General features: G+C 40.6%; 1 protein-coding gene across 3 annotated transcripts in view; it reads left to right on the top strand.

Moving 5' to 3' along the window:
- Positions 1-23,680, top strand: part of PRDM6 (PR/SET domain 6) — a 142,077-nt gene that overhangs the window by 6,938 nt on the left and 111,459 nt on the right. For all 3 annotated transcript variants that reach the window (XM_049873565.1, XM_049873564.1, XM_049873563.1), the window contains one exon: positions 3,861-4,168. In XM_049873565.1, coding sequence (XP_049729522.1) covers positions 3,861-4,168 — 308 coding nt within the window. The remainder of the gene's footprint in view (positions 1-3,860; positions 4,169-23,680) is intronic.

Below are 23,680 nucleotides of genomic sequence, written 5' to 3'. Positions count from 1 at the left end.
TAACATGGCACTTAAAGCATCTTGTTTGGAGAATATGAGAATACTTCTCACAGATACAGAAAACTATGAATGATAATTATGAACTTGTATAGAACCTCTCTGATTCTAAGAGAAAGTGGGAACATTTTATTTGCTTCCTCTTTATGAATACCCATAGACTTGTGTATTGCTTGACCTGGCCTGCTGTGCATACATATACCTTAAATATATAATTTGTATGTCTAATTTGGGCATCTAGCCCACTTCTCTCAAACATTTTCATGTAGGTGTTTATGGCTTGCTGGCTAGAGAACACTCTGTGAGAATGTTTGTTCAATTGCTTCATATTTGTAAACCTCAAGTAATAAGTTACTTGTTTTAAACATCCTCAAGCTCCTCTGGGATTCAGAGGCATTAGTCAGAAGCCAAATGCTTGCATTTGCTGAGGTTTTGTGTATTACAGAACAATAACATTAGAATATAATGTGCATTTTGATGGCAATTGGTTAACTTTTCTGGCAGAACTCATTTTTTTAAATCTTTTGCAAAAGACCTCTTTATATTTATTATTGTACTTTAGATGAAAGTTTACAGAACAAAGTAGCTTCTCATTAAACAGTACAGGTATTGTTTTATGACATTGGTTAACAACCTCTGGACATGTCAACACTCTCCCTTCTCCACCTTGGGTTCCCTATTACCAGCTTTCCTGTCCCCTCCTGCTTTCTAGTCCTCGTCCCTGGGCTGGTGGGCTCCTTTAGTCTCATTTTGTTTCTTGGTCTGGCAGAACATTTTGATATAGCATGAACTGGTTTACAAATTCAGAAGACTCATTTTGGGTGGACTAATTAGACTGGCCTTGCCTGTTTTGCTGTGGACCTAATAAGTTTCTAGATATTGGGGAACTTCATTTTTTACTCTGCAAAATGCTACTGGTAAGTTTTTCAACACTTAGTAGAAACAAAGGAAACTTAATAATTTGAAGAGGGTTTCAGAGATCCTCTTAGAGAAAGGACTCGGCCATGGTTTTAATTGCACACATTGTAAATATTGGAAGTATGTTTCTTGTCTGTGCGATAGTGGCCGAAGTTGGTAGTTTTGCTCCTTATTTTATGTCTGATGTAGTTGGTGTGATGTTACATGTTGTAGAGATGTCAGAAATTGACATCTGTGTTCCAGGCTGTTGGGGGAGTGAATACTAAATGCTGTTGCACCTCACCCTTTGCTTCATTGAGTGAACCAGAAGGGGAAAGTCAGTTAACCAACTCCCTGGGGTGATTTTTCATTTTTCATGGCATATTGCCTTTGCTTATTGTCATTTGTTTTTAGCTATTTTTGCTAAGGTGCTGAAAGGCCATCTTTGATGTTAGGCACTAAAATTCAAAATTATGAACATTAGTGATTTACTTTCTCATTCATTCTCTAAATTTAACCTCCCCCAAACCTAAGGGGGGGGGGAAGTGGAGCACTCTCTGTAACTCAATCATACTACAACAATTTTTTTTCCTTGTAGCTCCAGAATAGTTACTTCAGTGAAATATTTCAGTTCAATTGATTGAGTCATGAGTTTGGATACAAGTCTATGAGCTTTCATCAGCCTTCCTACATCTCTGGGTTTGGAGGCTTTGGGGTCAGGCAGATTTTACTGTGAATCCTTTCTCCTGCCATTTTCTAGCTTCTGGTCCTTAGTCAAGTTACAATACTCCTGAAACCTCAGTTGGCTCATCTGCAAAATGGAAATCACGATAATTAGGTAATATGGTAGTTGTGTGGATAAAAACAGGTGCCTGATCATAGTAGGTGCTCGATAATTGTGAGTTTCTCTCTCTTTCCATTTCTCCCAATATCTTGACTTTTTTTTTCCCCCCCTTCACAATCAAGAGCTTGAGAGGGAAGAAGTTAAAATATGGATTAAAAAAAAAAAAGGATAAGGGTGAGAATATTCTCAGTTAGGCCTTAGGGTGAAAAACAGAGCCTGGCACACTTTTTATATAGTTTGTGTTGCTGGCAGAGGGGGCTTTTTGTGTGAGGGAGGCCCAGAGGTGTGGATACTTCAGGACCTGCAGAAACAGTGTTGCTTTTCAACTGAGAGACTGCAGACACCTCCAAGAAGCTGCTGTCATAGGAAAGTCTCCTCTTCCCCTGCCACTCTCTTGGGAGGAGTAGCTGAAGGAGAGGAAGGCACAGCTGCGCGGGCCGGTAGCCGGCCTCCACGCAGAGAGGATGCTCACATAGCCACCTCTTGCTCGCTGTGAAGCAAATGGCGAAACGAAGTTTCGCTCACCATGCTGGGTTGCGATTAGGTGTTCCCTTGTGGAGGGTTACTTACTGACAGTTTGTCCCTTGACATTTCGACTGTCTCAGTATGGATCAGGCACACCCCGAATGATCCACCAGGCCTGGCTACGACTGAGGCCGGGCGCAGGTGCTGGGAGGCCTCAATGGTGACCCGCTGTCCTCCACGGGCGCACCCGCTGGTGCCCGGCTCTCACCGGTTCCGACAGTCATGGCTTGCCCGATGTCAAGACAGGTCCACAGGGCCCCGGTGCGCGGGGGCGCCGCGGCTCCCCTGGAAGGTTGGGCCAGAGAGGCCAGGTCGCACCGGCGGGCGCCGAGGTCGCTTTCCTGGGGCAGGCCCCGCGGGCCAGGGCGCAGACACTGTGGCTCCTCCAGATCCATTAATAACCTGGAGGGCGCTGCGGTCGGACAGCGCGGTCGCCTCAGGCCCTGCTTCCCGCGGCCGCCCGGCCTCTTCTCGTCCAACTCGAGTCGAGGAATACTGGGTGCCCACGGTCGCCCGGCCCGGAGGAGTGGGGTCCTCTCACCTCCAAGCGCTCTAAGAAGCGTCGGAGAGGAGACGGCTTCAGCAACGGCTCGCACTCAGTTAATAGCCCAAGATAATAGATTTAGCTTCGGGATCAGCCGTCGAGGCAGGAGCTGAGGCCCTCTCCATTGAACCATCACCCGATCATTAAAGACCCATTACCCTGATCGTTAAATTTGTTGTTCCTTTCGGCTTCTGGGAATTGTTTACAGGCGAGCACTGGCACATCAAACCCGCCACAACATCGAGTTTCTTCTCGCTCGGACATGAGCGCCCAGAGTGGGCGCTGACCCGGCACTCGAGGGACCCCAGTGTGGGCGTGCTCTCCGGGCTGGGGCGGGAGGCGGCACTAAAACAGGGTGCGCTCGCCCGGGAGCCTTAGGTCCTTTCAGCCCTCTCGTGCGGGCGCCCCAGAGGCAGTGAAGGAAATGGTCGTGTCCCGGGTGCGGAGGAATGGAAATGGCGCTTCGCGTTAGACAGGTCCTCTACCTCCCCAAATGGCTTTAAAATTTCTCCTCTCTGAATATAAAAAGAGGAAAACCAAATACCCAGACGACTAATGCAAAATTTTCTCGAGATAACAGATTAGGCAAGAGACGGGGTTTTTCGCTGTAGTACAATGACGATAAACACACCGTAAAACACCTGACAGACACGACGAGAAAGGATAAGAGGGAACTAGAGATAGAAGGGAATAGACAAAGAAAGACGAGACAGAGTAAAAAGTGTAGAAAGACAGAGGCGGGAAGCAAAAAACCACGAGCCGTGGGTTCCCCCGCGAGGGTAACGACGCTATCAACGCTCAGCTCGGGAGGCTTTTTGGGGCGCCCGGGGTCTCGACCCCGTTCCAGACCGATAAGGGTACGGCGCCTTCCAAGGGAGCCACGCGGGTTCGGGTTCCTTCTCCCCTGTGGCCTCGGCGCCCTGAGGGCGCCACGTCCCCCATAGGTACTTTACCCCGGCGGGGATTCCATTCTTTACGGGGGGGTTTAAACAGGGTCAGCCGCCCCGGCGCCCGGGTTAACTCTCCCCTCCCCCTTCCCGCGTGTCCCCGCAGGCTGCGACATGTGTGCGGACAACCGCAACGGCGAATGCCCCATGCACGGGCCGCTGCACTCGCTGCGCCGGCTCGTGGGCACCAGCAGCGCCGCGGCTGCCGCGCCCCCGCCTGAGCTGCCCGAGTGGCTGCGGGACCTGCCCCGGGAGGTGTGCCTGTGCACTAGCACCGTGCCCGGCCTGGCCTACGGCATCTGCGCAGCGCAGAGGATTCAGCAGGGCACCTGGATCGGGCCCTTCCAGGGCGTGCTCCTGCCCCCGGAGAAGGTGCAGGCGGGCGCGGTGAGGAACACGCAGCATCTCTGGGAGGTAAGTCGCCCACACTTTACTACCGGGCCGGAAGCTTGACCAGTACAGAACTTTGGCCCTTGATGGGTGACTACTTCAGGGAGAGGTTCCCTTTGGCCCTCAGAGGTTAGTGAAGAATAGATTTCCCTGGTCTTGCAAATGCCTAGTTTCTGCAGTACCTGCAGTAAGGAGGCCATAGAGCAACAGCAGCGCAGCCAGAAACACAGGGCCAACAGGTTTCTGAAGATGGAGTCACCTTAACCTGCATTTACGTTACCTGGGATGGATTTGACTCTTTCTCCCTGGATCTCGAGAACATGAAAAACCAATTGAGGAGATGGAGCAGAGGAGGTTGTGCACTGGGGTGTAAACTCCGTGACCTTTATGTCTCATTCTAAGCTCATTCAATGTGATTCTGTGAGCTCGGCAGGCAGGGACATTGACATGACCAGGAGGGAGAGGAGTCCAGCTCTTTTTCTTAGACGGGGACAATTTTGTAAACACTGACATGTAGGAAGACTGCAACATGTTTCACAACTTTCAAAGTTCCTGAAGTAAGGAAATGATATTCTAAATCAGAAATCCCAAATTCTGTTTCTTCTCTGACAAAATTATGCAATCTTCAACAAGATAGTAAAACAAAAGAAAACAAAGTATGAGCACTTTGATATAACCCTCAACCTGCTACCATTGAGTCAATTTTGTCTCACAGTGACCTTGTAGGACAGAGTAGAATTGCCCCATATGGTTTCCAAAGAGCAACTGGTGGATTCAAACTGCTGCCCTTTTGTTTAGCAGCCAAGCTCTTAACCTCTGTGCCACTGGTTGATGATAATACTTAAATGGCACAATCTTATCTGATACTATTATTTAAAGGTAAACAACCTAATAGAAAAATGTTAACCTATGATTTCTCATAAATCTTCATGGTTAATTACTGAGGTCCACTCTTGAACACAGAGGCTGTTATCACTGGTTAATTCCCTCATCAATTTTAGCCACTCCTCCACTGGTGTAGAATTATTTATGAAATACAAGACACTAGAAGTCATGCTGTTGTTGGGTGCTCTTGAGTTTATACTGACTCGTAGTGACCCTGTGTGACCAAGTAGAACTGCCCCATAGGGTTTTCTTGGTTGTAATCTCTACCAAAGCAGATCCCTAGGTCTTTCTCCAAGGAAGCTGCTGTGTGGGTTCAAACCACCAACCTTTCAGTTCGCGTCTGAGCACTTACTAGTTGTACCACCAGGGCTCCTTCCTTCTAGAAGTTAAACCCTTAAGCAATGTATAAATTTGAGTAACTGTGACCAGGTAATATGATGGAGAGGGAGTAGCTTCAAAAAAGGTGGGGGTGGGGGGGCTTAAATGCCAGGAACCTCAGGACTCCATTTATGGGTCATTTTGCAGCAACTTGACCTTCACGTTTGGCTGAGTGGCCTGTCAAGGTAGGTAATCATTTTTCACTGTGAGCTGCATCATCTTCACCAAGTAAAACTCATGGAACTCAATAGTCACTCATTTTTTGCTGAGCACCCACTGTGGCCAGCACTATGTTAGGCCCTGGATATACACTTTTGTGAAAAACAGAACTGGTCCCCAGACCCCTCACATGAATACTCTATCAAGAATTAGGCAATGAGGTCTGTGTTTGCAGAGGCTCCTTTGATGGGTTAGGAGCTGAGTGTTTGAGCTCACAGCGCAGCAGCCCAAGATTGCAGTATGGTAACCAACACATTTACCTGCTGGGGCACAATGCATGGACTCTCAGGCTCCACCCTTTTCATTCTCAAACTATTGTTGGAAAACAACTATCCATTTTTCATCTTTCAGGATAGTATTCCTGATTGAGAGGGAAAAAAATTGGGCATATTTATGTTACCAAACTGCCTTTTTATTTTAACAGAAATTTTTAAAGGAAAACAGAAGGAGAAAATGGCATGGTACAAAGAAGTAGAAATTAGAGCTTTTGGATAAGAAAAACTGGCAAGTGGGAAATTATCAAAGCATCTGGTTTTGCAACATTTCCTAGTTGGTTTTGTTTCTGACTAATTAGTTTGAAACCTCTGCTGTGGTTTAAAGTTTATGAAACACTTCCAGGCACTTTTCATGTTCTTTTGGTGTTATTAGGGACTCTGATACTGTCCAGCTAAAGGTCTGCCAATACTTTTCTGAGGAAATTGTGAAGTAATTGTTCACTGGTACAGATTTGCTATGTGAAAATGTTAAATCCGAACAGAATTTTAGTTCCTTCCAATACCTTGGGTTTAGTGCCCACCTATTTTTAGAGTGCCAGGGGTCAAAGCCATAAACATGAAAAAAACCTCAAAATTTCCTGTTTCTGTTTTGTTTTGCTTTTTATCTACAAGACATTGAATGATTGGGCTGTTGCAAGAAGCCACTACATATAAAAAAAATTTTTTTTTTTAATATATATTAACATTGAAAATTGTGGAACTTTCTTTTACACCTTGATGAAGTTAAAATTCTGTTGTAGAAGCTGTGGAATATAACCAGTTTTTTGTTGTTGTTACTTAGATACAAAATGAGTGTTACCTGTTGTTTTGGGTATGTGGGCTGAGTGTGTGGGGGGGTTCATAGAGTTTGTTCTGTGTTATAAAAAGATTTTCTGGGTGTCTGGGTGTATGCTTGAGTGATTGACAGGTCCCTATGCCCAAATTCAGCGCATACTTCATCTATTTGTTTTTCTCATCTGTAACAACACTTAGAATAACATACATGTAGGGGATTGAAGGAACACTAGAGCTTAGCCGTATAAAATGTACGAGTCTCCTGAGAGATCATATAAAATGTGCCTATGGCCAGGTAACGTAATGCCGATGACCATTTGTAAGATAAAACACTTGCTTTAATAGGTTTTAGATGTTTATTAGTATAGTTATTCTTACGAGATGAAGTATGAATTTATTTTTACTTTTTAAACATTATGATTTATTACTTTTATAAAGCATGACTATTTAAATTCAGTTAGATTTGTAATATTGGATTTGTTCCTTAAATTTTTGTCTTTCCTTCCAGACCGAAATTCTATTGAGAAAAAATTGTATTATTTCTGTTAGAAGAAATTAGTAATTGGAATATACCGTAGATCTGTAGGAAGCTTTTGGTGATAATTATTTAACAACTCACGTCATAATTATCTACTCTTTCTTTTAGGTATCTTCTAGAATATTGGGTTGTGGTAAAGCAGATTTTTAAAAAATTAAAAGCAATCGAACCATGACTATATCATTTTAAAAGTCATAATTGCAATTGTTTCTCTTTATCATATTTTTTCAAGTCATTTGCTCAAAGCAATTGAATCATTAGTATATCATTTAAAAAGTCATAGCTGCGATGATTTCTCTTCATATTTTTTCAAGTTGTTTGCTGAAGAAATGTCTTTATATTTAGAGTTCAATACTTAGGTCCTGATGAATCTTACCTGAGTTACTTATCATTATTTCTGTATAATAAATGGATTGCTAATCTTTTGCCATCACTGTTTCCAAGTAAATGATGGATTTTTATTTCAGTTTACAGTTCATTGTTTTTAGTATGGTTGTACTTTATTATGTGGTACACATGAAGGCTTATTACAGACAGATTCACCTTAGTTATTCCTGTTGTTTAATCATTAAAAACTCTCTTTTCTTTGTAGAAAAATGACTTTTTTAATATTGAACGTATATCAGCCATGGGGAGCTTATTTGGTTGATTTGTTAGAGTGCTATCATTGTTTAGGTAATATATTCTTTGTGTATAATTCTGGTTCTTTAAAACACAGCAATTTAGAGAAAGTAAACTTTCATTCTAGTACCTTCAATATATTTTGACACTTTTGGGTATTTGTGGGAAATTCTAAGAATTTTTCTTTTTTTTAGCCATAAGCCAAAGTAATTTTTTTTTTTTTTTTTTTGTAATTTAAAGAGACGAACACTCTAAAAGCCAAGTAATTAGTCATTTTTTGGCTAGTTTCTTTTAGAACCAGAATTTTAAAAATAATAAACTGAGATAGTTTAAAACAAAACAGTACAGGGTGCATTAAACCATTATGTGCTTTGGTCACATGCATTTATTCCAATAAAACTTGGATGCAGGATACATTTCTAGCTAGTTAGACGTAATGGGAAAAATCTTCCTGACTGTTTTGCAAAGAAAACAGAGACTTTCTCAGCAATTAGGTCTTATTGATGAGAGTGAGATAATTTTATCCTAATGCATTTTCTAATAAAGAAGTGAAAAGGCACATTTGATTCTAATGTATGTGAAAACATTATCTAAATTATTAATGTGCCCCTTTTCCCTTGAGATAAATTAATCTAGTTGCATATGGTTACCCCTTTCTGCTTAACATCAGAATTTAATATGATTGGACCTGAGGAATGCACACAGTATGTACTTAAAATTCTATTGGTACCAAATACAGAAGCTTAAAATAAAGTTGCAGTTTAAGATAGGCTAGAATATTTCAAGCCTTTCAACTCAAAGTCTTTTTTGACCAGAAATTTTTAATAACAATGACAAAATAAATTGCATTTATTTTCACCCTAGAAAAATTATTCTGCTAATTGAAATAATGTAGTGATTTTTTAGAATTACAGTCAAGGTACTATAAAGGGATTTAACTTTACAGAAGCTGTCTTCTCTTTCCCTGAGTAATTTGAGTGTCTCGTTTTCATTTGCACTATGTGGGAACCTTCATGATTTTTCTTAAGAAAATCAAAGGGTAACATAATGTGGTCCTTTTTGTGGTTTGATTTTGTGCCATAATATTTTAGATTTAATAAGGGTTTTGCTTTTAAGCAAGTGGTCTATTTTTCATCATTACCATTTAGCTTCGTTCAAAAGAGCTTAATGAAAACTAATATTAAAAATTTATATTAAATATTGCTAAATATTTATATTTCAAAACCTTCAGAGGTAATTGGTACTAGAAGGAAATAAATTGATTTCATATTTTAAATGTATTATGTATATTTTTATAAATGACCCAATTCCGTGTATATATAGTACTATCCCCACTTGTATGTATTCAGATGTAGAAAAGAATCATTTTTAAAGTAGGAGCTTGTTCAGTGATAGTACTGTAACTATAAACACCACATCTTGCTTTGTAGACTTTGGCTCATTTTGGCTAGATTCACCAAAACGCTAGGGGAGAGAATTATGTGGCTGTCACAGCTATATTGAAGTAAAAATTGTATTTCTTAGCAATTTATCATTTAATATACTAGAGTGCCAGTCAGTTTGGTTTTGAGTTTGTCAATTTCATGAAATTCAAATAATTTCCCCTTAAAAATAAACCATAGTATTGTTACTATTATGTTTTAAATTATGCAGTATAACAGCTGGTGCATCTCTCTGGCTTTGCCTCATTTGATTTGAAGATGTCTTTTATTGCAGTGCCCATTTGATAGAGTGTGAGCATTTTGTAGTTTTACATAAACTGTAAAACCATCTGCCGCCTCTTGGAATGGTTTCCAGCATTGTGTCAAAAAATCAAAACTTAGTACTTTTCGTTGGCTTTCAGAAGGTCCATTTAAAGGACCTGGTGCTTTTGGTTTACGTATCACCCTGCAGAATGCCACCCTTAGTTTTCTAAGTCCAAAAATGACTCTCTCTCTTTTTTTGAAATTATAAAAGCCATTTGGAAATCCTCATGCTAGTGATATTTTACCCAAACATGTGACACTGCAGTGCTTTGGTTGTGAACACTTTATAAAGACTGTGCATTCTGTATCACAGGACTGCTTTTCTCATTAGTCAGTTCACTTTATCAGTTGTTTACAGACAGTTTCTTTTATTGATAGCATTTTATCCATGTGAGGAAAATAATTCACAAGTATTTCTTGGTCCATACTGCATATTTTCTTCCATCATGTAATTTTTTTCTTTTTCCACACTGACTTAAACGTAGGGTATAGAAATTAAGGTCCAAATCTCAGCAGTTCCTGGACAGATGAAATCTCCTCCCCTCAGTCACTGCATGGAAGCAAGTGATCTGACGGAAATGTGGCAATGGTAACACTGGGCCAGAGAAACCTGCAGGGGAGCTTTCTTATTTCATGGTATAAAGTACGGCAGTTTTCATTATCCGAGAAAAATCTATTGTGTTACCCAAGAATCACATAATTGTAGTATAATATGATAAATTGAAAATTTTTGATTGTACACAAATATGAAAAACTGCATAGGCTTAGCTGGGACAGCATGTTCACAGTATTGAAATCGTCTTCTCAGAGGATGAATATAACCAGTGTTATAGAGAGTAATACATGGATGAGAAAAACATCTTGCGTTCTGAAGAATGCCCCACATAGAACCTCCATGAGCTTGCCTCTCTCTTTCTTATTTAGAATTGTATATACTCCAAGGTTTCATGAGTTCAGACATTCCTTGTGTATTTACACAAGAAATACAGACTCCAGTATAACTACTTAGCATAAAAGCCAGAGAAGCCAGAGCAGAATATACTTCTCCTTGTAAGCATTTGCCACCTCGCTCAGATAAGTTACAGAATTCCATTATCCAAATTGTTACACATGTGTGACAGAGGTTGACCTTTCGTCATGTCAGTCCTTTTTGTGTAGGCCCCAGGCTCCAGCCTAATGGCTCAAACCCTGATTTACTCACTGTAATAAGGGCAGGAGGTCGAGCAATTGTCAGGCTGCCTGTTCGTACTCTTCTTGGAGCCTGGTTGAAGGCTGTTAACACAAAGCTTTTCAAAGTGAATTTACAACCGGCACCACTGACAGAGGCCAATCAGTGCACCATAAATGTCAGGTTAGTGAGATTGAGCAGTAAGTAAAGTACTGACAGCACACTATTGGCTGGAATCAATTGGCCAAGGTTTAACTGAGAAGAGCAATCTGCGAGTGGCGGGCTTAGGGAAAGAGCTAAGTGTGCAGCCTGGTTTTCCATGTGGAGTACATAGATTTACCTGTTAGAACGTGCAGGTTGGGACGTCACACATTTGTTTCAGTGCATCCGACATCATCCATGTTGATGTGATTCACCATCTGGGAGTTGAGAGTGGCACAGTCGGCTGACTGAGGCGTAGTGGTTAAAACAAACAAACACAAAAAAACCCAGCACTGAGTTAGACTGAAAGGAGAGAAAAGAACTATTAAAATATGGGACAGTCAGAATGGGTGGTGTTTTGGGGGCGGGGGGTGCGCCTCAGTGCATTACAGTTCAGTGAAAGGTAATTCGTTCTAATTCCAAAACTAACAGGGGTTTCCACAGAGGTGCAGGTACAAATAAGCCCTCTCTTTTGCTGTCCTAAGGTGCAGCAGTGCAAAGAAACTTTCATAGAAGTCACTAATGAATGACTATGGGCTCTGGGTCTGAATATCCATGAGATGTGGTTTCCCCACCAGACAGAATGTTTTTATCATTTTGTATAATGACAGCCTGGACAACAATTCATTTAGCTCTGAAGGCATCAGCATTAAAATGGAGGAATCCATTAAAATGCTGTATGCAAGGATTTATAAATTAGGCAATTTCCTTGATTATTGCAATCATTTACAAAATTGATTGTTCTGGTGTGGTATAGACAGATTTCAGCAATGATCATTGACAACAAGCAGTCTCTGATATCTATAGCTACTAGTGACTAAACCAGGTTGCTATTCCCCCCCACCCTTGGTCTCAAGGTCAGACAGGCTTTCGAAGAAGCTTACAGTTATAAAGTTGCATTTGTCCTCAGGGGAGATGCATCTAGGGTGTAAAGGTAGGTGCAAGTCGTTCTGAAGCTTGTAGCATTGTTTCTGTGTTTTAATTATAATTTTTTGAAATGGTGTTGATAATCCTGATATGCGTTGGATCATTTGTTAGACTAGATTTTGATATTATGCCAACTTAAAAGAAAATAATTTTTGCAAATTGCGGTTGTAAATATTTATTTGATTGAAGATCTAAAAGTCAATAATGTGTTTTATTTGTTGGTCCTTAGAGTTCTGATTAACCGATAGATATATCGTAGAGTTACTGGATTTTTGGTCAATTAATTCTGGAAGGCATAATCAAGACATTGTTACAAGTGTGAATTGTTCAAAATGCTGCAGATTTTCCTATACGAGAACGTACACAACAAGTCCACTTGGTGCTTAATCACTAACCACAAACCACAAAGTTGCTTTTATTCCTGAAATATTAGAGATGGGCATGCCAAATCTGCAGCGCTCTCTGTCCAATGAAAGCTAGCCATGCGGTTTAGGCTTAGTACAAAATAACTGACTTTCGGACATTTGTTTTTAATCATAATTTTGTTTTTAATCGTTATTTCCCGCTTTTGAGATTTTTAATATAAACTGGGGCTTGTACAAATAATAATGTTTGAGAAAATTGTCTAATGCAGTGTTGAGAAGGCAAACATTTTTAGCTTGTCCTGATTATGAATGCATAATCATTTGATCTCCAGATAGTTCTTTGTTTAAAAGTGGGAGTATGTTTCAGGAAATCAGATGGTTTTGTGGCACCTTGCATTTATTTGGCTATTCGTTGTTTAGTAAGTTAGAAGTTCATTTTCATTTTTAATTAGTTGTAAAGTTCACTGCTTAAAAATTCAATAAAAGGCAATAATTACTTCAGTATCTTGATACTATCTCCTTCTTTGATTTAAATAATGTGGTGTTCCCCCCTACCCCCCCCCCCCCCCCCGCCACACACACAGCATTTCTGGTTTCTGTTAAGACTTAAAAGCCATGTGGCTAGTTCTATCATGGGTGGACTGTGAACGAGGCACTCAGTCGTGTAAATGTTTTTTCCCAGGGCCCCTGTATATTCATTTAATAAGCCAAAATCTACAGCATCCAATTGTGAAATAATTATAGGGGATTAAGCCCATTTTATTAAAATGAATAGTGTTTTTTACTCTGTGATCATTTTAAATTAAATTGCTTCAGGTAATGAAGTGTCTTCTATAGAAACATTCAGTGTAATCTAATTCGGTAGAAACTTCTTAAGTGCTTTTTAATTGGAATCAAATTAAATGTAATCAAATCAGGTTTTCAGTGTCTTGTAAAGCATCAAGAGCTAAATGGTGTTAGTACACTTGGGATATTAATGCTAATCTCAGAAGTAACAGTACTAAATTCTCAAACATCCATGCATACTCCAAAATGGTCAGTGGCCCCTAAATAAATCCTAGTTTAGAATAAAATGATTTTGGACTACTGAGGAAAGCAATTGATTACAACTTATTGTAATTAATTGCAGTTTAAAATTTGACCTGGATAATCCACAAAAAGGAGAACCTTGTTATGCTTTAAAAAGTGGAAATGAATTTTTGTATTAAAAATAATTAATGGTCATCATAAGAAATTCAAGCTATAAATAAAAGTATAAAACAGTGGTAACCATTGTCGACAAATTTTATAATGGCTTTTTGAGAGGTGACTTTGTCATACATCTGTTTCACTGAAGTACAGTTTTGGTAAAAGATATTTACACTGCCTTTTTAATACTGCAAAGTGCATTGTAAAAACAGCAACAAATAGGAGAGCAACAAATAGGAATATTTTCATAGGATGTCCTGCAGTTGTTTAAGTTTAGCTGACCCATGGGTAGATTTTGATTTTATGTCTAAACCTATCCTTCTTTCTATGTATCTTTTCTGGTGGGAAATTTCATTAACAGTCTGCAGACTCTACGGATACTGTGGAAACACTGCTACTGGTATTTTCAAACGTTATACAGCACAAGTCTTTAATAAGACCAGAACCTTTAGGAGCCCTGGTGGCACAGTTGTTCAAGCAGTCGACTGCTAACTGAAAGGTTGGCGGTTCAAAACCACCAGCTCGGTGGGAGAAAGATGTGGCTGTCTGCTTCTGCAGAGATTTACAGCCTTGGAAACCCTACGGGGTCACTGTGAGTCAGATTTGACTCGACAGCAGTAGGTTTTGGTTTATAGGGCAATTTTAATGGTCCTCAGAGGAGGAAAGAGAAAATTTCTGTTTTTATTTTTATACATGAAAGTGTTAACAAAAAAGGAGCAGATCTCTTGGGAATGCTTGTCTAAGTAGGAAGCCTCACTAGTTTATCTAGCTGTGTGTGAGACTTTAGGGAAACTACTTCTTTATATCTCCATTTCTTCATGTGTAAAGGAGAGTCATATTGGGCTATTATGAGAATTAGAGGGACAATATTTATGAGTTATGTGTAAGAATTGAGACCTTTCCCCCTTTTCAATGGATTTTAGCAGTAATTTTCAAGTCTCTGGTGAATGCTGCACAAGATATAAAGGATCTCACCATTTACTGTTAAAACAAAAGATTGTATACAGTAGACTATGATGCAGAGTTTGGTTTTAATTACTTATTAGAACATTAGGCTCATATAATATTTAAATGCAAATTTATTTAACACCACTTACAAGTAAGAATAGATTATGTACTAAAGGGATACCAAACAACGTGGATGAAAAAAGAAATCATTGGTTGACTTTAATTTTAAACCTCTGCTTCTAATGGGGGGCAGCAAGGATAACTACAATGTTAGGCACATAAAGAAAATTCCTAGACGTACATGATTTCAGCAGGTGAAACGCTCACTCATAATCCTCGCAGCAGAGAAAATGGCTCAGAATATGAAAATGTAAGGAGAATGACTTAGTAACATAAAGAAAAAGCACAAAGAAGTCCTAAAATCTGAAGGTCTTTTGAACATGGACCTCAAATCAGGAGCAATTCGTTAAGTAGGTTTGACACCGGGTATTGAATTCTGAAATAGAAAACATCTCAATGCTTAGCATATTGTGACTTGTCAATAAATATTAAATGACAATAAATCAACGTAGTGGCACATTTGCACTGTCCATAAAAATGTGCGTGAAGCTGTATGGGTGCCAGGGAATGCAGACATAACAGTACATCACACAAGTTCAGAATACGTGTCAGTGCTGACTCTATGAAGAGCAAGAATTCCAAGTGATGGCCAGCAGTTAGAAATTTTATGTAAAAAACGTAAATGCCAAAACATTGGTATCCCTTTAGTACATAATCTATTCTTACTTGTAAGCGGTGTTAAATAAATTTGCATTTAAATATTATATGAGCCTAATGTTCTAATAAGTAATTAGACAAAACTTAATATTTTTCTAGTATATTACTAATATATATTTGTTTCATATGAATCGTTTCTATTACGGTACCCAGAGTTTTTATTTTGATGGCAATCTAAGACAAGGTGATATTCAAAATATCTGATAACCTGTTCAGCTCAGACCCTGCCCATCAGCCTGGATACCTGCAGTTGTGTCTGAGTCCCATTAGCTGAAGATCAGCTTTGAATCCTAGGATAGTGGCTGAACTTCAGCAAAGTTATTAAGTAAGGAAACAGTAAGAATAATAATCTATATTTTCAATGTTTTTTTTCTAGCTCAGTAGTTCTTAAAATCTAGTGTATATAAGAATTTCCAGGCTCAGGCACCAGGCAAAATCCAATCAAATGTAAAATGTTCTGATTCAGTAGTCCTGGGTTGGGGCCCAGGAAACTATTATTTTCTTAAAAAAATTTCCAGGTAGTCCTGGAACTACTCTTTCAGAAGCAAAATACTAGCTGGACCATTCTCAACCTTGCCTCTGGTGGATGTTAACCTCCTTTGCTGCCTTTTCTCATCCTTGCCACTTGTGAGCATACCTGGCCTCTCTTTTCTGACCTGTTCCATACCTGGTCTAGTCCTGTTCCTGTGGTAATTCTAGGCTCAAACTTAACTATTGTCCCTGGTAAGCCTTGGCTAATTTTTCCTTTGGGCATTTCTGATTTCTTGCCTTACCACCTTCTTCTCTCTCTCCCTCCCTCTGTCTCTCTTTAAATGGGTAGATAGATACAGATATATAGATATCGATGTAAATATTAAACAGCTGCTAACAGAAAAATGGGTGACTTTCATCTTTTCTTTACCTTAGGACTCCTCCTGGTCAGGTACCAAGAAGCAACCAAAAAGGCAGAAAGCTTTACACTGCATGTAGTTAAAAACCAGTTAGGTGCCTTCCAGTCAGTTCATACTCATGGTGACCTCATGTGTGTCAGAGTAGAACTGTGCTCTATAAGATGTTCGATGACTGATTTTTCAGAAGTAGATCCTCAGGGCTTTCTACTGAAGCACCTCTGGGTGTACTTGAACCATCAACCTTTTGGTTAGCAGCGGAGGGTATTAACAGCACTGCCCAGGGACTCCCAGTGTGCATTTAGCCCCTCAGTAATCAAAGCGTGCTTCAGTAGGAGGTGGCCCACTGGAGAACATTTGGTGGCCAGAACTCTGGCCTGGTGTTCACAGGACCTGAATTCCAGCTCTTACTAGGTCTGAGCTATGTGACCATAAGCAGGACATCCTAACTCCCTGAGTTTTTGTCAGCCCTATAGCCGCCGGCCACACTGTCCTCTCCACTTGTCCTGTCGGCTCCTTCTGTGCTCTCCTATGTCTCACGGAGAGGCCGTATGCTCATTGCATGACATCTGGGATTTGCAGTCTGCAAATTTTCCATATGCCAACTTCATCTGCAAATTTGCCTATCTTTTTCTGTCTTCATCCGTGGCTTCCCATTTCTGCCCTTCAAGGGACTTGGTTTGTGGGCATGCAGCCTGTTTTCTGGCCTTACCTTGTCACCACACTCAGAGAGCTCACTTGTTCTTATCATTTCAGTTGTTCCCTATGAGGGATAGCTGTTAGACTTCCTTCCCCACACTGATCTCTCTTCTTTTTTTCCCCATGCTCGTGCCTCTTAAATCCTGTATCCTTAGTTGTCTGTGGACATCTCTGTTTGGATGTTCTGACATTGTCTGAAATTGAGTTTACGAACTGGTTCCCCCACACCCCTCCAAATAGACGTTCCTTTACTTTCAACTTACAGTGCTCTCATATTTTTTTGGCCTAAAAGTCCAACATTTTGGAGTTACTGTGATGGTTTTTTAAATATTTGTATCCCTAGCAGCTAACACAGTATCTAGCGTACAGCAGGTACTTAATAAATACTGTTGATCTGATAACGATAATAACAGCTAACATTATTAAGTTGAATCTTTGTGCCAAGCACTCTGCTAAGAGTTTTGTAGAGATTTTCTTAATTTATCCTCAGAATATTCCAATGAGGTAAGGAACCCGTTGCACAGAGAAGTTAAGTAACTTGCCACAAGTTGTATGTAGTAGCAGTAGGATTTCCACAGAGGTGTTGTGGACTGCACAGTCCTTGCTCTTAACCAGTCTGTTGCTCTTCTGCTTTCCCCCTCCCACTATTTGACCTAAATTCTCGTTAAATTATGGGGCCCCAGTATCTGGTATAGACTCCTCTGTCCAGCTGGCCCTGGCCTCTGGGCCTGGATGTGCACTTTCCCTCCTTGGTGGACACTGCTTTGTTCATCAGATACAGGCCAGCCAAAGCTTCACAGACCCCCTGTAGTCCATGCCCCTGACGTAACTAGTCTACCTTGTGTTCCAGGCCCATGGGCTTTATAGTCATTATCCCAGAAAGTCTGGATAATTCCCCAGCATTTAATGAAGCCAATTTATCACACATTTACTGAGAACCTACCATGAATAAGGCATTGTGTAGTCACAAAGATGGGCACACCTACCCTCACAACTCTACCCTCAAGGACTGTAAGGTAGTAGGACCTTGAATAAGTCCAGTTGGAAGCAGTGTGCGAAAAGTACTTTTTGGGGTACACAGAGGAGAGAGAAGTGACTTCCCGCTGGGACCATCAGGGGAGAAGGGGGAATTTGATTTGGAGGACAGAGATAGTTAATATAGGCAGAGTCAGGGATTGGGAGGAAAGATGTTCCTGGAGAGGCTCAATTCCTCCTCCCTGGGACCCTACGGCCTTTCCAAGCCCAGCTCCTCTAACTCTGCCCACTCCTTCACTCTCACTAAGCCAACTGCTGCTTATTCCTTGCCAAGGTCTTGTGAATTTCCACTGCTGTGATTTTGCCTAAGCTATTTCTTTACCTAGAAGATTCTCCCCCTTTATTATGGTCAACCTCTATCTTTTGCTTTTTTAGAGTCACATGTCCCAAGAATTCCATTCGGGCTAATCCCACGTCTCCACAACCCTTTCCACGTTCTCTTTCCTTCAACCATCCCCTTGACAGTTGTTAAGGTGTTGCTTTGTCACCGGATACTGCGTGTAGCCTCAGCCAGTTTGGTAGACTTATCTGGGATGAGCCCAAATGGGTGTTTTGTTTCTTTTGTATTCCAGAGAAGTGCTTGACACTAGATGTGCCTACTAAAAGAACAGTGGTAAGTGCACAGTAAGGCTGGCAACAGCTAACATGACTTCCAGTTGGGAAATGTTAACAGGACAGCATGGTTTTAAACCACTGCACTTTCCCCTGGAGCCTTAACCTGGAGGCTAAACCAGAATGACTGCTGTGTGGCCAGGGTACATAGGCTTTTTTTTGGTAGGGGAGAGAAGAGGAAGACTTTAACCAGCTGTGAGAGATGTCAAAAATCCTTCTTTGGAAAATAATTAATAACCAAGTATTGGCTTACACGGGAAAAGCCGGAAAGCAGAGGTTTCACTTATTAAAATTAATATATTCAGCAGATGTTAATAGATTGAATGCTGCTGCATGCCTGGTGCTGATCTACGTGTGGAACTGTGCTGCAAGCAGTGAATAAAACCAGGTCCTTACTTGTAACGCTGAAGCTCACATTCAATTGATAATAAGAAAGATAATAAAAAGACAAAAAGAAAGATAATAAACACAGAAATTAGTAAAATCTGTCAGGTAATAAGGGCTCTTAAGAAAATAAGTCAGAGTAAGAGGATGGAGGAAACCTGGTGGTGTAGTGGTTAAGTGCTACGGCTGCTAACCAAAAGGCTGGCAGTTCAAATCCACCAGGCGTTCCTTGGAAACTCTATGGGGCAGTTCTACCCTGTCCTTTAGGGTCGCTATGAGTCGAAATCGACTCGATGGCAACAGGTACGGTAAGGGGATGAAGAGTGATTGGTGTGTGTGAGGCATTGGTCAGGGGAGACACCTTGTAAGACAGAGTTGCCAGATGAAGTATAGGATGCCCAGTTAAAGTTGAATTTCAGATAAACAATAAATCATTTTTTAGTGTGAGTATATTCCAAATGGGTCCCTAGGTGGCGCAAATAGTTTGTGCTCGACTACTAGCCTAAAAGTTGGCGTTTCAAACTCAGTGGCATCATGGAAGAAAGGCCTAGAGATCTGCTTCCATAAAGATTGCTATTGTTAGTTGCCATTAGGTTGATTCTGACTCATGGCAACTTCATGTGTGCAGAGTAAAACTGCTCCATAGGGTTTTCAAGGCTGTGTGAGCTTTCAAAAGCAGATCCTGTGGAGCCTCTGAGTGGGTTTGAACTGCCAACATTTTGGCTATTAGTGAAGTACTTAATTCTTTGCACCACTCAACCAAGAAAATCCTGTGGAAGAGTTTCTACTTTGTAACATATGGAGTCACCATGAGTTGGATTCGATTCGATGGCAATGAGTTTTTTGGTTTATATTTTTTTTTATCTCAAATATTGCATTGATATACTTACACTAAAAATTGGTTTTTTTAACTGAAATTCAACTTTAACTGGGTGTCCTGTATTTTTGTTTGTGAAAGCTAGCATTCCTTGAAGGTGACATTTAAGAAGAGATCTGATGGAAAAAAGAATGAATATTATGACTGTCTGAGGGCATATTGTTCCAGGCAGGGGAAATTAAGGTGGGAACATGCTCAAGGAACAGCTGGGATGCCAGTGTGCTGGAAGCCAAGTGAGTTTGGAGGAGCATGGTGGGAGGTTAGGAGCCAGATAAATGAGACTATGGGAAAGACTTTGCATTTTATTGTGAGCAAAGTAGATCTTAAGCAAAAAGTACCATGATTTGATTTAAGTTTTAAAAGGATCACTCTGGATGCTGGATGGAGAACAGTCTATATAGTAGGGCAAGGTTGAATGAGATTAGGAGGAGCTCAGAGGACGGTGTGGCTGGAGAAATAAATGAAGAGTGGTCAGCGTATAGTTACTTAAATCCGTAGGACTGCTTGAGGTCGGCTGGGGAGTGAAGGTCGACAGTCCTTTGACTAGGGAAGGACTAAGATGTCTCTGTTTCTATAAACCTGAGCCTCTGTGAATTGGAGCTGTGGGTCCAATGCGGACTAATGACCAGGGTAGGCATAGTTGTGGATGTCTCGTCCTGTTCCTTTCCTCTGCTACCAAAAAGGAACAGTCCTTACTTTTGGCACTATGGATGATGTGGCAGTGAGAAAGTAGTAGAGCAATTTCAGAATGATGCTGCCACTTCTAAATATGTTGAAGTCTATGGACCACAGGCCATTGTATGTTACGTTCCAGTTGAGGTTTTAACCGGAATCCTTCCCCAAGGGAGAGATGCTTAATCAGACTCACTGAAATGTTCTACTGAAAATCTCACTTACCTCATCTACTCCCAGTCTGACATGCTGTCCACACTGGGGCAGGCACTTACAGACATGTGCATATCTACACATAATCTTCTCTCTCATTTTGTGCAATACTTTGTGTAATGTCTTTTTTATTTTTTCTGACTACAAAAGTTGAAAATATTTACAAAAGGGAATTTGGACAATGCGCACAAATACTTTAAGAAGAAAAAAAAACCATAATTAATTTTGTATACATTCTTATTTCAGTTAATATTTTTTTAGTACATAGATGAAGACATGCTGTTTGCCTCATCATAAAATCATAAGCATTTTCCCTATATTGAAAATTCTTTGTGAACATAATTTTTATTGGTTATATACTTCAATGTGGTTGAATTCAATTATTAAATATTTGGGTGCATACCTTCCTTCTTCCCTCCCTTTCTTTCCTTATATTCCTTCCCTTCCTTCCTTCCCTCTCTTTGTCGCTTTCTATTCACTTTGAAAATGTTTTTAATCATTTGATATTCTGCGTGTATTGGATCATGCTTGCCAAAATAGCTGCAAGGAAAAAAACACTCTTTATACCAACAACAATAACACTGGGAACAACAGAGAACATTTGTGTATCACTTTATAATTTACAGGAGATTTCATAACATGCAATGCTGGTTTTGCTCTGCTGCCTCTCAGGTGCAGGGAGTGCTCTGTCCTGCCCCATGAGAGTGATGGGGAAGCTGGGCATCAGGGAGCCTGCGCAGTTCCTCCGGAGGAAGGCCAGGCAGAGCTGGCTCTTTTGACCCGCGTGCTCAAGGGGAGTTCTCCATCTGTCCAAATGTTAGCCTGGAACTAAATGCCTCCACACGGTGATGAAATCCCTAACAAATGTAGTGACAACACTGAACATAAGGCCTTAATTTTTTTTTTTTCAAATTGCTTGCATTTACAGTTAATTCGAGTTATAAGTCACCTCCTTGCGAATGACTCATGTGCTCATTATTATGAGCTTTGTTTTCTTAAAATGAACAAAATAGCGAGAAGTTGGTTTGCAGACTGTGCCCAGCCAAGGTAACACTGAATTGGTTTCAAGCTAAGAAGTTTGTCTTATATCATTGCATATCTTGAGTCCAGATCTGGAGTTATCAGAGAAGATGGAAATATCTTTGAAAAGCACACTTGGACCACTGTCAACAGTGGCTACTGGAAGGCATTAAAATGCAAATCAAACTCAATTATGTAGCACAAGTGAGAAAAAAAAATTTTTTTCTTTCCTATTACAGACATTTTCTTTAATTTAGGCCAGCTAAAAACCTTTTTAAAGTCCAGACCATTCGGGATCCAGAGGGGCAGATAGATTAGGCCTTGCAGGTTGTGACTAAAGTGAGGAAATGGCTTTTCACAATGTATAAAAGACTGGAGGGAAATGTCCAGAAAAAAAAAAAAAAAAAAAACAACCTTATAAATAGATAATTGCTGAAATATTTGGATAATTTTGAGAATAAATGCAGGCTAACATTTTTGGACAGTGAAATCAGTTTTCCATAATAACTCTGTCTCCCAGCCAGTAATTTTCTTGCTCTCCCTCATTTATTTCACTTCTCTGTAGCTGGCAAATTCCTGTGTTCTGTACCTTAAATCAAGTGGCTCTCCAGCTACCAACTTAGGTTGTGCACCTTTTGTCTTGCTTCCTGCTATTATGAACATAACAGGGCTGTACCACCCTGCGGGAGAGCGTTACAGCCTCGGAGGGCTTTGAATTTTCTGGTGACTTTCCCTGTGGGACCTTTATGGCTGCCCAACAATCCAGCAGTTCATTTGAATTTGGACCCAGGTCCTGAGCGACTCTAAAGTTATGCAACTTTTAATCTTAGAGCTCTTCATGGGGGGCTAGAGGCTGGGGAAAGGGCAATAAACATACCCACACCCAACTATTTCTGCTAGGGGACTTTATGGCTAAAGTAGTTGCAGCCGAGGTTGGACTGTCCTAGAGGTCGTGTTGGTTTTTGGCCTTTTTTCCTGGCCGAGGGAGAGGAGTGGGAGTGACTTCTGCTTTTAAAAACTCTGTCTGGTGGCCTGGCATAACGGACATTTCCTGACTTTAGAGCGTAGCTAGTTCGTGTCTGGAAAGTTTAAAGTGAAGGTTTTAGGGACACATTAGAAAGGATTAGATAGGCAGCAGGAAGTAAAGTAGGTTTCTTCTTGATGTCCCCTCATTTTTTCCTGTTTGTTTAGAGTCACTGATGGATTTTTCTCAGATTCAGCCTCCTAGGATAAAATCATGTGCCTCTAACGATGGAAATTCCATTTAAAACTTGCTGAGATGCCAGAGCAGGAGTTTCATTCAAAGGAAACTGTGGAGTGTGTCACACAGGGATGAATGTAAAGCCCGTTTGTTTTCCTGCATGGTAACTGTTGTACTGAAAGCTGAACAAGGAATTGTGGAGGTATGTAAAATATTACTAGAGGCAGTCCCAATTCTGGAGGGGCTGACAGTGTGATTAGGGAGAGTCATTTATTCAATTATAAGATATTTGACCAGCCTCTCCTATGTGCCAAGCACTAGACAGGGTATTTGGGGGATTTTTTTTTTTTTTTTTTTTATGGTATTAGAAAGACACAGTCCATGCCTTGGGGGGTTTATATTCTATGAGGAATACATCAGATATCCAAGGAAACTATTTAAGTGACGTAAATAAGTTAAAGACAGTATAATAGAGCAGTACCTGATGGTGAAAATTTAGAGGGATAACAGAGGGGTGAATGGAGGGCTATTTTAGGAGGTGAGTCATCTTAGCCCCAGGAAGTGAGTTTATAGTCAGAATTTCAAGGATTAATGTACATGAGCTTTGTTTTCTAAAATGATTGTACACAGGAGGAACAGTGGAATTCAAGATGGAAAGAACAGCAAGTGCAAAAGCCCAGAAGAGGAGTAAGCAAGTTGATTTTATTTACAAGATTGATTTGGTCATTTGGCCTCTCTCGGTGGAGTGATATTCAGAAATGAGGCTGATGAACCAGGAAGGTGCATCAGTGAACTTCTTGAGTGCTGGTTAGAGAATTGAGATTTGAAGCTTGAGTGGGAAACTACAGCACAATCTTTAGGAGGGTGACTTGAGGAGAGCAGGTTGCAGCTGATAAGGAGATGGCTTTGACTCAACAGATAAAGTTT

Source organism: Elephas maximus, chromosome 2 (genome assembly GCF_024166365.1).
Source record: "Elephas maximus indicus isolate mEleMax1 chromosome 2, mEleMax1 primary haplotype, whole genome shotgun sequence".
Taxonomy (NCBI): domain Eukaryota; kingdom Metazoa; phylum Chordata; class Mammalia; order Proboscidea; family Elephantidae; genus Elephas; species Elephas maximus.
This window is presented reverse-complemented; position numbering and strand designations above follow the sequence as displayed.